At 45.4% G+C, this 15,025-nt stretch overlaps 1 protein-coding gene across 2 annotated transcripts; it reads left to right on the top strand.

Moving 5' to 3' along the window:
- The first annotated feature begins 370 nt into the window (after positions 1–370).
- Positions 371–13,270, top strand: rgmd (RGM domain family, member D). 2 transcript variants are annotated; one of them, XM_068726022.1, is made up of 5 exons: positions 459–549; positions 4,277–4,317; positions 6,145–6,293; positions 9,268–9,776; positions 11,623–13,270. In XM_068726022.1, exons 2-5 carry the CDS (start codon positions 4,280–4,282, stop codon positions 12,313–12,315), a joined length of 1,389 nt encoding a protein of 462 aa, XP_068582123.1. In that variant the 5' UTR covers positions 459–549; positions 4,277–4,279; the 3' UTR covers positions 12,316–13,270. The 2 variants fall into 2 exon arrangements, with proteins under 2 accessions (XP_068582122.1, XP_068582123.1); XM_068726021.1 differs by lacking the exon at positions 6,145–6,293 and having other exon boundaries at positions 371–549.
- The last annotated feature ends 1,755 nt before the right edge of the window (positions 13,271–15,025 follow it).

Below are 15,025 nucleotides of genomic sequence, written 5' to 3' on the forward strand. Positions count from 1 at the left end.
GGCTGCTCTCACATCCTTCTGTCTGTGTGTTTGATGGACTTTTAGAGAATACGGGAAGCTTTCCAAGTGTGACACATGGTTGCAAGCCTATGAATATCTGGGAATATAAGCAGCATAAGTGTAGTATAAATGTGGGTGTGTTTGCAACTGTGCATGTTTCTGAATATGCGTGCATGAGATTGCGCTTCAATCTTTTTTCCGTTCAGTTTTTTTTTTTTTTTTCCCCTTTCTCTCTCTCTCTCTCTCTCTCTCTCTCTCTCTCTCTCTTCTCAGAAGTGCCCTACCCAGATATGTGGGAATTAGGCCACATCGCTCACTACCATCCTACTCTAATCAAAGTAATCAAAGTGCCGATTCTTGAAACAGACAGCTGTTGTCATGTGCCTTGATTCCAATGGCTATCTGTCCCTGTATAGCTGCCCGAGTCTTTAGTTGGCCAGCTGAAGTTGTAGAGGGAACCAGGGTTAACGCCGTCCGCTCACTCAAACTCCAGTCAGAGCAGTGCTCCAATTCACAGTACAGCATATACCACAAACACACTGATCCAAGGTAAGTTGCTTTTTTCTCCTCTCTGGATTTACTCACAACATTCAGACACGCCTGAAGATACTAATTAAGATTTTTTTTTTTTTTTTTTGCGAAGATGAAATGATGTTGATAGAAACACCGGCTTTGATTGTGACTTTTACTTTGTACAATGCCACTGAAAATGATTGTCTTAAGATCTGATATAATAATTCACTAACATACTGGAGTGTCAATGGCAGCGACTCATCAACACAAGCGTAGCAGCTGATAGGTTGTTTTAATCTATAGAGTGTGACATGCATGATCCCTCACAAGCATATAAGGACCGGCTTTTTCTTTAAACCTAAATGTGAGAAACATCTGCTGAAAAGCTAAAAAGGGCAGAGAAAAAAAAACAGCCATATCAATGTCCCAGCACTTCATGTGGACTTTTCTCCACCTCAGATCTGCGCTCAGTACATTGCAGTGACTCATTTAAACTTGATTGGTAGAAGAGTTCACCATTGCCACGCTCCTCCATGTTTCAGTGCCTTAAATCAACCCAAGCAGCAGGTGACATTCTCCGAATGCCTCCTTGGCGAAACTTTGGTAGATCAGAATGGCTAAATGTATACTCTCCTGAGTTATTGTCTATTCGTCTATTCCTGGTGCAGGGCAGTTGTCTGGGTGGGCCGGGGCAGAAACAATACCAACTGTTGCAGGCTAACTGAAGGACAGGCTTCATCACGATTAAGCCTCGAGCCGTCAGGTGTAAAGGGCAAACGGTTGAGAGCACACGGCGGAAAAAAGCTAAGCCAGCTTTTAAAACTCCACGATTCGGGCTAAAGATTTGAGAATCTGGTATTTTTAAGATCCAAACTATACATTATTTCCATGACTCCTTGCATGTCATAAAGATCTGTTCAAGTCCATTGAAATTAATGACAGAAAAAACGTAAACCGCCAAACTATAGTGTAGGATTCTTGGGGTTTTCTTGGTGATAGAAACAAATGTCTCATTTTGAATTTTAGCATTTGGCTAGCAGTCTTTGAAGGAGATTTTTAAGGGAATTGCAGAAACATTCTTTTGGACCTATAGGAACAAATTGAAAGTTGAAAAAAAAAAAAGGGAGATGAAATTATTGACTGTTAATTCTTCAGCTGGAGAGCAGAGGTTTGACTAACATTTCGGTTTTCTGGGAGCAAAGAGATGTTGTCGTAGGTCGTTACAAAGCAATTTGTTGCCTGTTTCTACAGCACATGGCTCAGGTGACTAGAAGCGTGGGAGGGTCGTCATGGAGAGTTCAAACAAAGTTATGCATTGGAATAAGCTTCACAGGCGGCTCAGTGAAGCCATACGTTGAACTGTTTTTGCTACTTGATTTATTCGTTTGAAAAACAACTAAGCCAGGTTTAAAAAAAAAAAAAAAAAAAAAAACATATTGGAGAATTCAAGATTAGGGAGAGGTTTAACTCTCAAAACACACACTCACAAACACATATGTAGGGTTTGGGTCAGAGGTCAAACGGCCCTGAACTCTCTCCCTTTAGGCTGAGGACATCAGAGGTCCCTCTGTGTGCTGCTCTCCATTTATTTTACCCATCATCCCTCATCAGGCCGGGACGACCCCGCGACCCCGCAGCTAGGGTTACCTGTCACTTGACTGTCTATTCATGAGCACGGGGCTCGACGCTGTGTCAACATTTGTTCTGAGGGAAACGACGGAGTTAAGAAGAGAGGAGTTTGGTGCGGTGTGGTGAAGACCAAAGCGACAAACAGAAAACTCAGATTGAGTTAGAAAGAGAGAAAAAACAACAACTTTATATTGAAATGAATGATTGAAAATCCATCCTCCTTTTGTTTCCATACTCAGAAGTTAAGATTTCAGGCAGTGCAGGACCCCCCCCCGACTAGCAGACTTTCTACTCTTATGACATGCAAGTGTGATAATTCCTGTTTACTTGGAGACAAAGATCCAAAGGCTCTCAGCAAACAGATGCCTGCATGGATAGCTATTGAGGGGTACCTACAAAAACACACCAAAGGCCCCCCCTGTGTGTGCTGTCAGCTATCAATCAGGGTGCCGTAAGTGGGATCCTTGAGTGGAGATGCTATCAGCGCTGCCCCGTATACACTCACACCACAGTTTCCCTTATCTCCGCTGAGATAACAGATCCCCTTCTAACAGCGAGAGGCCCGAACCAGACATACTTGCCTTCCGCATCTCTCTCTCTCTCTCTCTCTCTCCATCTCCCTCTCGCTCTCTCTGTCTCAGCTGTGCTACAGGCCACTTCATTTCAGACAGGGGCCCTCAGAAGAAGAAGAAGAAAAAGAAGAAAAAAAAAACAGTCAATTTGCTCTGGTTCCTGTTCAAAATTCAATAAGCTTGTCTCTTATATTGCAACCGTGTGGTGCTTGCGGAGGCTGCAGAGGGCGCGTGCTACTTCTGATCCCAATCGCTGATGTTATCGGGCCCCAGAAGAAACATGATACATGTCTTGGTTGACGAATCTAGATGGGCATGAAATTGAACAAAAATCAGAAGCGTGACACATCAACAATTTCCTGCAACTGTACTTTTTTTCTTATTGTTTTGTAAACATTGCAGTTCCAGAAAAACTGAATTGTTTAAAAAGGTTCACAGCTCCTGTTTTAGGCAAAGAGAACAGACGAGTCAGGGTTTTGCTACTAAGCTGCGCCGTATTTACACGCTATAAAAACGGGAATATACACTTGTGTGTAAAAAAAAAAATCCCATTACCGGTCGGTTTTCATGGAGCACTGTGTGTCGACCACGTTGCGGTGTAGATGTGTGAGGTCACGGCAGTTGTTTTTTTCCTCGCTTCGAGGACAGCGAGCTGAGGAGATGATCCCGGACGGGGCCCTGTTTTTCGGGCTTTCAGCAGACCACAGCACGTTGGGCCTAATAACAAAAACAAGCATCCCGGTGTGGAGCTGGTCCCACAGTGTGAGGACCGTAATGAAGAACATGTGGCGCTGCCCAGACACACAGTCAGAGGAAACCCAATCCCTCACTCCCCCCCTTTTTTTTTTTCTCTCTTCTCCCCCCTTCCTTCTCCCTTCCCCCCATTCTTTCTTTCTCAGTCTCTTCTCCTCACTCTCTCCTCACTCGCTCCATTTTCTGTCGCTAAGTTTTAATCACTGCTTTTAGGTCTCAATGTTGGTGCAAAACTTAAAACACTTTCTCTCTGCAGTCCATGCACAAACTACCTCTCCCCCCCCCCCCCCCCCCCCCCCCCCCTCTATTGTACCAGAACAAGCGACCAATTGTCAGCAGGAGAAATATACGGGCCTTGTTTTTACCTGATGTACACCCTTGTAGCGGAGCCACTCTCTCTCCCTCTCTGCGACTTGTTTTAGAGTTGGTAGCATATACAAACTGCTGAGTCATGCAACGCAAGACGCTCCGAAGGAAACATGGGAAGAAAGAGGTCTTTCTCCACCCATCAAGCCTGACAGGCGGTCTGGGAGTTCCTTTCAATGTGCTGAATTCATCCTTAGCGTCCACCTGGATCAATTAACGGTTTGCTTCAGTGCTCATCAGTCCCGCGGTGTGGATCCTGAGCTCATTTTAGCAGACAGCGGCTTATTGAGCGAAGCTATGGCTTTGATTTTTGTTGTCTTTTATCTTTGTGTAGCACACATCAGGGCATGCAGATGTGTTATTTCTGTCGGGGGGGGGGGGCATTTTTTTCTCATCCTCAGCTGCAGACAAATTAAAGTAAACACTGCGTTTTTCTTCTGCAGGAGATGTCGCCACTCGCTCCTGAGGAGAAACACTGCAACAGGTGAGACGCTCATTTTTTTATTTATTTTTTTATTTGCTGCACAGCGCATGCACACCAGCGACAGATCGCGCCTCCTACACACCGAGTCGTTGCCCACGTGTCAAAGTTGTCACAGGGAATACGAAGTGTAACCTGCTTGATGGATTTAAAATGTGACCATAAAGTGCAGCCATAAAGCGGATGAACCAACCAAGCCTCCAAAATTAGCTGAACAAACAGAGTAAGGTAGAGCCCTCCGGGGGATAAACTTGGCACACTGGATCCAGTGTGACAGAGGCCCTTCTGGCAGCTCAGAACAATCCAAACGTTCCACTTGGGTTGAGCTGTCTTCGTTTCCCCCCTCCACTATATATATCAAGCCCCACATCAACATGGCCTGTGAAGACCTTTCACAAGACTGACAGGCCACCTGAATCACACAATTGTGTGGCCAGAGGAGCCTGCATGTGTATAGAAAAACCAGTGATCCAATAACTGTCTGGGTTCACTTCTCTCTCATAAAGTCAGGAGGGAGGCGCAGAGGGAGACCCACAGCTACAAGCCAAATGTTCCAGCTGCACCAAAACAAAGCTTTGACTTTTCATTCCAGTTCGAGAAATTACGCAAACTGTGACTGTTGATTTTTTTTTTATTTTTTTTATACAGTATCTGGGTCGGTGCATTAAATTTCTTTATTTGCATGGCACATAAAACCACAGAGTGTGTCTCAGGGAAGAAGAAGAAGAAGAAGAAAAAAAGAAAAGAAAAAGAAAAGCCGGTCAGTGTGTGTGCCTTGCAGATGGTCCGGCCTCACAGCAGCTGTGCAAATGAGAGACAGAGTGCCGTTGAAGGAGGTGAGAGAGATGGAAAGTTGGCCACAAAAAGGAAGAAAAGAGTAACATGCAAGTTGCTAACTGAAAATGTAATGGAAAAATGAAACGCTCGCTGAGATTTTTTTTTTTTTTTTTTTGCTGAGAGAAAATAATTGAGAGTATTTTCTCTCTGACGTGACAAAAAACTCACAACGCTCCGCCCCACGAGTTCTGGCAGGTTTAAACGCCACTTTGTGTAACCAAACAAAATGACAAAAGAAGGGATTTATTGACCTTAAATATGACATCTAAATCAGCGTAATGAGAAATCATATAATATATGATACCACTTGTATTTCTCCTTCGCCTAAATCATTATAGCTATAGCATAATGCCAATTATACCTTCATCACCTGTGTCAGGTTCTCGATTCAAACTAAGCAAGATGGAATCTGTTAGTTTGCACACACACAATTGTCAATCAAACGCTGTTATTCAAACGCTAAAAGTGGAGTGAGAAAACAACAGGTGGGAGAATCCTGTTTAATGCTGGAAACACACTCACATTTGTCCCTATAGGAGGAGGAAGGGGGGGGACAGTTGTCCCTCAGTGCTTTGTAGTGCAAACATTTCGGCTCTCCATAAGAGCAGCTTTAGAACTTGTCCCATCCGATCCGATCCTGAAGTTGTAACTCCAACCTCAGCATTGTGCACCTACAGTTAATAGATATATATAAACCACAACAACCTTGTGTTTCTTCAGGGCAATTATAACTTATATAACACCCCCCCCCCCCCCCCCCCCCCGCTGTTAAAGGTCCTCAATCCCAGTAATTGCCACTACATGTAAATATCGAGCGGTTAGTGAATAATTAGTATTTCATTGGCCAGCAATCACCTCTGGGGCCCCACCGTCTACGCGTTTAGACCCCTCCCTCGTAAGAGCCGCCCTGAAGACAGGGGCCCCTTTTTTTTTTTTTGAATGACAGCGCTTTGGGAAGGAAGACGAAATTTTTTGGTCTGATTTTCCTCACAGCCGCAGCGTCGATGAGAAGCAGTCGAGGAACTCCATTCTAACTGAATGGATTGGTATGGGGAGAAGCGGACCACAGATCACGGCTAAGCGGCAGCTTTTGGACTGTGTAACGTTGACGATGGTTTTACTTTCTCTGCTGTTTCGACCAGGTAAGTGTTGCCTTTTTTGTTTGTTTTGTTTTTTTTCCCCTCAAATCCGTGCTTCTCCGCTCCTCTCCGGCACGCGAAGCTGTGCGTCCCGCTCCCCCCGCAATGGAGGTGGGGGAAAAAAAAAAAAAAGTTTTCCCTGTTGAGCTGTGCGGCTGAACTCAAACTCTTTTTAACGGCTCTGACATGTAACGCACCGTAACTTAAGTTGTGCGTGTTCGTTTGGTGTTTTTAAAGATGGTTGTTTGAAAAGTATCCCGTAGAAAGTAACACTGTCCTGTTGTATCTCAGCCTCCAGACAACCCTAGCTCAGCAGCACGAGTTAACCCACTTAACGGGCGTATTTCTCAACGTATTTCCAACCATTCTCGCACAAAACAACGACACCAAACGATTTGCCACCTCACCGCTTAACGGTTATTACGTTTGACAGAAACACAAGTGGCGCTGTTGCCATTGCTTTTTTATCAAGTCGTGTGAAGTTTACGGGTTAGCTCTACGTTAGCATAGCTCGCTAGCAAACCGGGGTCCAGCACCCGCAGTCTTAACGAGAAGGAAAACTACGGAGCTTGTTGTTGTTTTTTTGAAACCAGAAAATGCCGTTAAACGGGACAACAAACGGTCACGTTTACTATTAAAGCCCCGAGTGTAACTTCAACGGTTAGTTTGGACTGTTTTTAGTTGTGGGCGAACCCGAGTGAGCCATGTTATTCGCCCCGTATTCATGCTTCACTTATTAACTTTGTTAGCTACCATGCATGGGGGTCCAACTTGTTGGCCTCTGAACGTGTCGCTGCTCGCGATCAGAAACCACTACATCAAACTCAGGAGCACGTTGTGTCCGCTTTATTTCATGTTTCGTGTTTATGACACAGTTGAGATGCACATTTGATTAAGATAAGAGTTTCACGAAGGAGGTGCGTTTAGTTTTCAACTGTTGATAACTGTTAAAGTTGAACAAATCGGTAAAACTATTCTTTAGACAGGGATGTCTACTATATAGTGTTGTTGAAATGAGTCAACAGACAACCACTTTCAATGTGGGCCTTCATAACATTCTAATAAGCATTACTATTATGTTCATAGGTAAATGTTTAATCGTTCAAGATTACATGAAAGTTGTCAGGTGTTTATTATTTTCAATTGATTTTGACCTAATGTTCTTTATTCAGACTTGAAAACTGCAAATCGTCTCTTCATATACATGTTAAATTCTGATAAAATAAAAAGATAAACAATAATTAATTATTGTGCAGCAGCACCACATCTAAAGACCCCTGGAGGCCCCTCAGGTTCAACTTTATGGTGCAAAAACATAGTTGTTGAAATTCAGTCAGACTTTGGGAAGAGTAATGTAGGTCCTTTAATAAATAGGTAATATTCATTAGAAGTCTGATTATTAACATGGTGTCAAAGTGTAGTCCCTATGATATAAAAGGTGATTAAACAGTGTTTTCAGCCTTAGTTTTATACTATGAGCTGGCTCAGGCACTCAGTGTGGCTATGATGGTGGAAATGTTGATTCCCGTTAATGTGCGACCTGAAGACGATGCCAAAGCAATTAGGAAACACCTTCCTAATGGCCGTCCTTTATCTCCAGGGTTTCTTTCAAAAATCGACAAATCTCCACTGATACGAATACTGTCAGTGTGCTTGTTCCTGTTCCTGCTCTCATATTCCCCTCATGGTCCTCACACTTGTTGGTAGTCTACTAAGTGCCGGAGCATGAAGACCCTTTGGGGAGATGCCCGCTTGGTGACGGCTGCGCAGGCGGCGATTGTCCGAAAGTGTCAATCACGGCAGACTTTGGGGTGACCTTGCAGCGAGACGGGGGGGGGAGGCCTGTTGGAATTCAGAGGAGGGATGCGGGATGCCTCCAACTTGACCTCTCGCACTCCATCAGTTTTATTTTTTTATATCAGAGCTCGTGTTGAAGTGCAGCGGCTGTGAGATGCATTAATCATCCGTCCTGCTGCCCCCCCCCCCCTTCAGTGAATCAGACATACGAGAAAAGGAAGAAACGGTGCAAAAAAAATATTCATGTGCACTGGTGTGAAATCACAGCGCTTATCTTGTCGTCTTTGTCCACGCTGTTGGGAGATTAGATGGAGCCTCGGAGTAAACAGGAGATTATTCTGTTGCAATAGAGGAGCGGTCTGTTGCAACGGAGCCCCTGTTTCTGCAGCAAAAAAGGGTGGTGTATTGTGCTGCAGAAATGGAAAAATATATCAACAATACAGTTATTATATCCCAGTCGGCACACGAGACGTCCCACCCGAACGTAGCACTACAGTGACATGAGTGTGATTAACATCCACACTTTTCCCACAGAAATAGCTTTTTTTGTTTTTGTTTGCCTCGATAATAAATATCCCACGTGTGAGTCGTAACTCAACAGGAAGCCCAGAATTTTAGGCGAAACCTCCCAAATATCGCACGCTGTGCTTTGCAGCCCCCACCGTCGTCCCTCTGGCTTCCAGTTCGGGCCCCAGAGTTGTGACTCTCTGAGATGTTCCTCTTGAGGAAGTCAGCTGCCCCCGTGTGCCCGGACCCTGCCGTGCCATGCAGTGCAGCTTAATGGACTTCAATTACCCCCGGCAACAGCCAAACCACATTAAAACACCCTCAGGCAAACTAACACAGGTTGGTTTCCTCCTACGGTGAGGCTACGTGCGATCGCTGTGAGGGCTAGTTGGGGGAAATAAGATTTGACTGACTCAGTGTGGGATCATGGCCTCGTGAGCTCACGCATTTTTGGTTTTAATGGCTCTCCTGATTGAGCTAAACCCGATAGTGGAAACGTTTGGACTGTGCTGAGGTGATGCATCCGTAAACGTCGGATGGATTTCTTTGTTCAGATTGGGAGGTCGCTTATGAAAATGGGTGGAGAAGCAAACCTTTTCACGGTTATTGTGATGCATTGATGACGTTGCGGTGCAAAAATATTGATCTTTTTTTTTTTGGTTTTGTTTTCCAGCTCACTGCCAGCAGTGTCGAATCCAGCGCTGCAACACGGAGTACGTGTCCTCCACCTCGCCCTCTAGTGGTCTGCAGGACGACGTGGCTCTAGATGTGGACTACTGCATTGCCTTGCGGGCCTACGCTCTGTGCACCCGGCGGCAGGCGCGCAGCTGCAGGGGTGACCTGGTCTACCACTCGGCCGTCTTCCGCATTAAGGAGCTATTCTCTCAGCACAACTGCTCCAGCGACGGGCCCACCTCCTCCGCCAAGGTCCCCAGCACGTCCCGCCCGGCCGTGTCGGAGCTGTGCGACTACGAGAGCCGGGTCCTCGTGTCGGGCTTAGCCGGGCAGAAGAAATACGCCCACTGTGGATTATTCGGAGACCCGCACCTACGGACTTTCCGCGACGAGTTTCAGACCTGCAAGGTGGAGGGGGCGTGGCCTCTGATCGACAACCGCTTCCTGTCGGTGCAGGTGACCAACGTGCCCGTCGTGCTCGGCTCCAGCGCCACCGCGACCAGCAAGGTGAGGATGGGTGTAGAGCAGAGCTGCTACGTTTACGAACCGACACGCGTTCAGTGTCATTTTTCAAGCAAAAATGCCAAATAATCCCTTGGATCACGACTTTAATATGTGACAGTAAAGAATAAGTGTTGAGCGTTCCAACAAGCGGAGTTAAGATCGGGGGCAACGATTAATCGGGGGATATCGTGACGGATCGTTGCAGCCGTAGTTTTAAACGCTCTCACATTCTACATGTATCTTTACGCTTTTAGATTCTTTCCTTGTAATCGTTTCGTTTGAACACTATTCAGAGGTCTGACCGGGTAAAATCTATTCAAGATTTCACAGGAAGAAAATCAAAGAAAGTTTGGCAAAAATAAAATCAGAGCCTTTTGAGGGCGAGTAGTTCTTTTCTCGCGACAAGCGCCCACGACAACATTAGACACGGCGACTATAGTAAGTCTGAAACTAATGGCTCATACTAGGCTGTGTTTTTTTGAGTGCTTGCTAGCTAGCTCTAGCATTGCCATAAAGCATCGACATGTGAAGTTAATCGTCATTCCACGGTGCCTCTCGAGCCTCCAGCATTCCTCTTGTCTCGGAGCTCCTTCAGATCTCCGAGGGGAAAGGGAGAGGAGGGGAGTCTTCAGCGGTGTTGAATCACAGACATGCTTGAGCGCTCTACCTTTTAACACATGGGTGGTCATATGGTAGTGATTAACGCTCACTCAAACATTTTCCTCCACCGCCACGATCAGGAATGTTTTTTCACCCCTCTGGTCAAATAATTAACTGGGTGCCTTTTTTTGTGTAAATATGGAATAATGTGGAAAAATAAAGGAATAATTGGACGGCAGCGAGGGCTTTTGATTCCGTTAATGAAACAGGCTGGGGGTTGTCGCACTTTTTAAATTGTTGAAACCTTCATCGTGTCTTTACTTAAAGTCACATTGGTGTACAAGACTCAGCACGCACAGATAATGTCCATTAAAATAGGGTTAGAGAGCTGCGTCTATTTGAATCATAGGCTTAAATAGTCATTGACTCCCACGTTAACTGTACTATACGAAACAATAAACTAAAATATTGCACGAGGGATTTCAGAATGAACTCATCAAAAAGGCATTTCAAAGTGGATTTTGGGTGCGCAGCCTAATGCAAACCTGTAGCCGGGTAAGTCTGCGCCGGTACCCGCGTGCCCCCATCGTGGTTTTCGGAGTTGTTTGCAACCGCCAAACCTGAGACAGGAAATCATCCATCAAGTACTGTATCCCAGCAAGTGTAAACGTAACCACAGCCACCGCTTTGTCAAGATACTTTGAAGAAACACAGGTTAGGCCCCAATTTTTCAAAGCTCAGCTGGAATACAAATGGCAGTCAGTCACTCTGCCAGCGGAGGAGAAGTGTTGGAAGATGCATGGAGATTCGAGGCGGTTATGAAACCATGTTGTTTGAGCCAACGCTCAGGGAGGACCGGTGGAGTTATTGCCTTTTTAGTTTTAGTGGCAGTGTTTCTGTTTTTTTTTCCAGGTAAGAAAGGAAATGGTGAGGACCTCACAATGACTGTGGTTTATTTGAGCAGTTTCTCTTTGGGTGGTAACAATCCAGTGGACCATTGACAACAATCACTGTCACTCTGTGAAAAGGCCAGTGTGGGCCGTCGTCACCGTCCACATGTTTGGGTTCCTGCTGCCACCTTGTGGCTTTAAGTGGTACTGCTCTTATTCCAGACTAATTAGGGCATACGTTCGTAATGCTCGTCACTACATTTAAGCACAGAAGAGTCCTGTATTTAAGGAACAATAGTCAAACTATAACATAACATAAAGAGAATAGTGCTGATCTTCTCTTTTTCCTCTTTTTCCAGATCACCGTGATCTTCAAGTCCTTCCACGGCTGCACGGATCAGAAGGTGTACCAGGCCACCACAGAGGATCTGCCCCTGGCCTTCCAGGACGGGAGTCGCAGCGGCGGCGAGAGCCTGACCATCGCGGAGCGCGGCGGCTCCGGAGCGGGCCGCCAGGTGAAGATACAGGCCCGTTACATCGGCACGTCCATCATCGTCCGCCGCGTGGGCAGCTACCTGACCTTCGCCATCCGCATGCCGGAGGACACGCTGGACTTTTCGGAGGACAACGGCGGTCTGCAGCTCTGCCTGCACGGCTGTCCGCGCAACGAGCTCATCAAGGAGCACACGCTGGGCCGCCAGAGCCAGCAGCCCCGCCTGCAGGGCACCAACACGGAGCTGGGCCCTCTGCGGCCTCCTCACCAGGTCTACACGGTGGAGCGGGCCACGGCCAAGTGTCGAGAGACTCTGCAGGTGGAGGACGTGTACTTTCAGTCCTGCGTGTTTGACTTGCTGACCACGGGGGACCCCGAGTTCTCCATGGCGGCCTACGGCGCTCTGGAGGATTTAAAGGCGCTGCCGCCGAGCAAACTGAAGCAGAACTCCCCGAGGACTCCTCGTCTTAACAGCCGAGCAGCGCCGCACACGGCGGCTGCAGCAGCAGCCAGCGGCTCCCTGCTCTCACTCCTGCTCCTCATTCTGCTGCTTTTGTAAAAAAAAAAAAAAAAAAAAATGTATAAATGATTTAAAAAAAACAAAAGAGAAACCTGGAGACAAACAGAGCGTGGAAGCATTGCCAGCTAGAGGAAGGAGTGAGTAGAGCTCAGACATATATACATTTGTAATTTTTTATTTTTTGAGGGAGGGGGGGAAGGGGGGGGGCAATTTGTGAATGTTGTGATCTTTTTCTGTTTCTGTCATTTGAAGGATTTCACACTCATTAAATATTGTTTTTTTTTTTTTCCCCCACTTCACATTTTCCGTGGGATTCATGAGTGACATCATCAGTTGAAATGCATGAACTTGTGTGGTTTGGGGTCCAGCGCATCATGTTTCCACACGCTCACTGTTAATCGGTTTACGGTTCACGGCAGCTAAACGGCATTGAGGTTTTTTTTTTTTTTGTAAATAGAAAAGTCATCATCGTGCACAACCTTCAAACACTCCACCCCGCATGAAGCTGCACATGTGACTCCATACTGTATGTAAGCAACGCGGCTCCTAGATCCTGTATACTCCAGTATTATCAACAGCACTTAACGGTTCTAACGGCAAAGGTTTGTGTACTCCCATGTCATTTCTTTGTCTATTCCAGCGGTTCATTTCAGAAACTTGGTGTGATAAATACACAGGATCCAACAACTGTATGTAAAAACTACCTATCCATAACACATGGTGTCAGTGTGATATTCAACATCTGTGAAACACTCCCTCTGCAAGCTGTTTGACTTCCAGTTTAAAAAAAAACAACACAAATCTTTATATAATAATATATTAAAAGAGTGTATATATGTGTTTTATATAGTGTACATTTGCCTGTGTATAGATGTTTTTAACTGTAATGTGTTTTACATGTGTTGTGTTTTTAGTAGGTTATTGAGACATTGTAAGAAATGTTAACTAATATGCGTTTGTAATTTTCTGTATTAAAGTGTTGGACACTCCAGACTACGGTCTGTTTTCTCTCTATTTTTCGGGTCACTCTTGTAACTAATACCTTTAGACGGAGGTTAGGGATGTACTCCATCACATCATGGTTAATTATTGTGCACAGAGGTTGTCATCGTCTCTTTTTAAACCAGGGTTATGAACCTTTTTAAATCAGAAACACACTCACTGTTTCTGAGACGCAACACATAAGATGACGAGCGAAACACAAAATCGCTTTCAAGAGCTCCATGTTTCACAACAGTGGCAGCGTTTCCTTAACCCGCATGCGTGCAATACCGCCCGTGTCCTGGTGGGGTCCTCAGTCCATAAGGCCTGACAGCTTGTAGTTCACAGACAGCTTTGACAAGCTGGCTGTGTAGCTGTAGGGATCCACAGTATGTTCTCAGTCCCCTGTGTAAATGTTACCTCTGAGTGCTGAGCTGGCTGCTGGCTTTGCTTTTGTCTGCCAGAGCGCTGCATGGCTCCAAATAGGATTTAGTCTGTGGTTTAACACCAGGTTAGAGTCAACACACGCACGCTGCTGATATTTGCACTATATACGCGAACAATGAGTGCTGTGATTGGGGGGGGGGGGAAGAGGGATGTGATCAGGTTTTTACCATCGCCATCAAAAAAATGCAATTAAGAAAGCTCCGGCACACTGGAGCTGTAATTAGCAAATGTGGTTTTAATTCATATCTGGAATTAAGTTTTAAAAGTGTCTTGGTCCTTTTACGACTCTCGAGCAGCAGAACGTTTCGTCACACTTGCAATCGTACTAAATCTCTCCATGTCTTCAAATGCAGACAACAGCTGGCCAATGGAACGTGTCACTATTTTGACCCATTACGTCCTCAACCTGTCTTCTTTGTGTGACATCACCTCATCCTTAATAGTAGGAGGACAATAGAGGGTTGATTGGTGGTGAAAAGCTGTCATAGTCTCATCTTATGGAGGCAGTCAGTGGTGGAAAGTAACTAAGTACATCTTTCCATTTTATGCAACTTTCTACTTTTACTCCATTACATTTCAGTGGCAAATACACTTTTTACTCCACATTTATCTCTCAAGTACTTCTCAGCAGAGGTGGAAAGCGTACTAGAACGTTGTACTAAAAGTACGGTTACATTAAATACATGTTACTCAAGCAATAGTATTTGTGTAAAAAATGTACTTGGGTAAAAAGTAGGTCAGTTAAAATGTACTCTGAGTAAATGTTACAGCCTTAATGCCTCAGATTATGAAATCCTCTTGGGCTCATCCAACAGAGGCTTTAGTACAGGCCACCAATCCCAGCTGTGGAGACGTTTGTGTAGCTGTCTCTTTGTACGACACTGATTTACTTTATTCTTAAAACCACAGAGTTTTTATTGTGCTTTTGTAGACCGTCTTGAAATACCGTTAAATCAAAGAGTGCAGGCTGCATTAAATGTCCAGTGGAACAACATCAGCAGCAGCAAGACGCCTTCTATCCAAACCCCACGAATGGACACTCTGCTGTCTGTGCTTACAACCGATTATCAATTATATGTACAACCGCCTTCCTCGTGGAGCCTCACAAGAACTGACCAGAAAAGAGACACGCGCACAAAAAAAACAAAACATCACCAAAGCAGATAACGTGTAAACAATATAAACTCCACAGCGTCCATTAACAAAAAAAACCGTAGAACATCAAAAGGAGACTCAGCTCAGAGTTCTACACACACACGCGTGCGGCACGAACACTCCGTTGCTAGGCAACGCCGCTGCCGCAAAGAAGCGTTCCGTCGAC

Source organism: Cebidichthys violaceus, unplaced genomic scaffold (genome assembly GCF_023349555.1).
Source record: "Cebidichthys violaceus isolate CVI_PGR_0920_01 unplaced genomic scaffold, fCebVio1.0.p SCAF_37, whole genome shotgun sequence".
NCBI lineage: Eukaryota > Metazoa > Chordata > Actinopteri > Perciformes > Stichaeidae > Cebidichthys > Cebidichthys violaceus.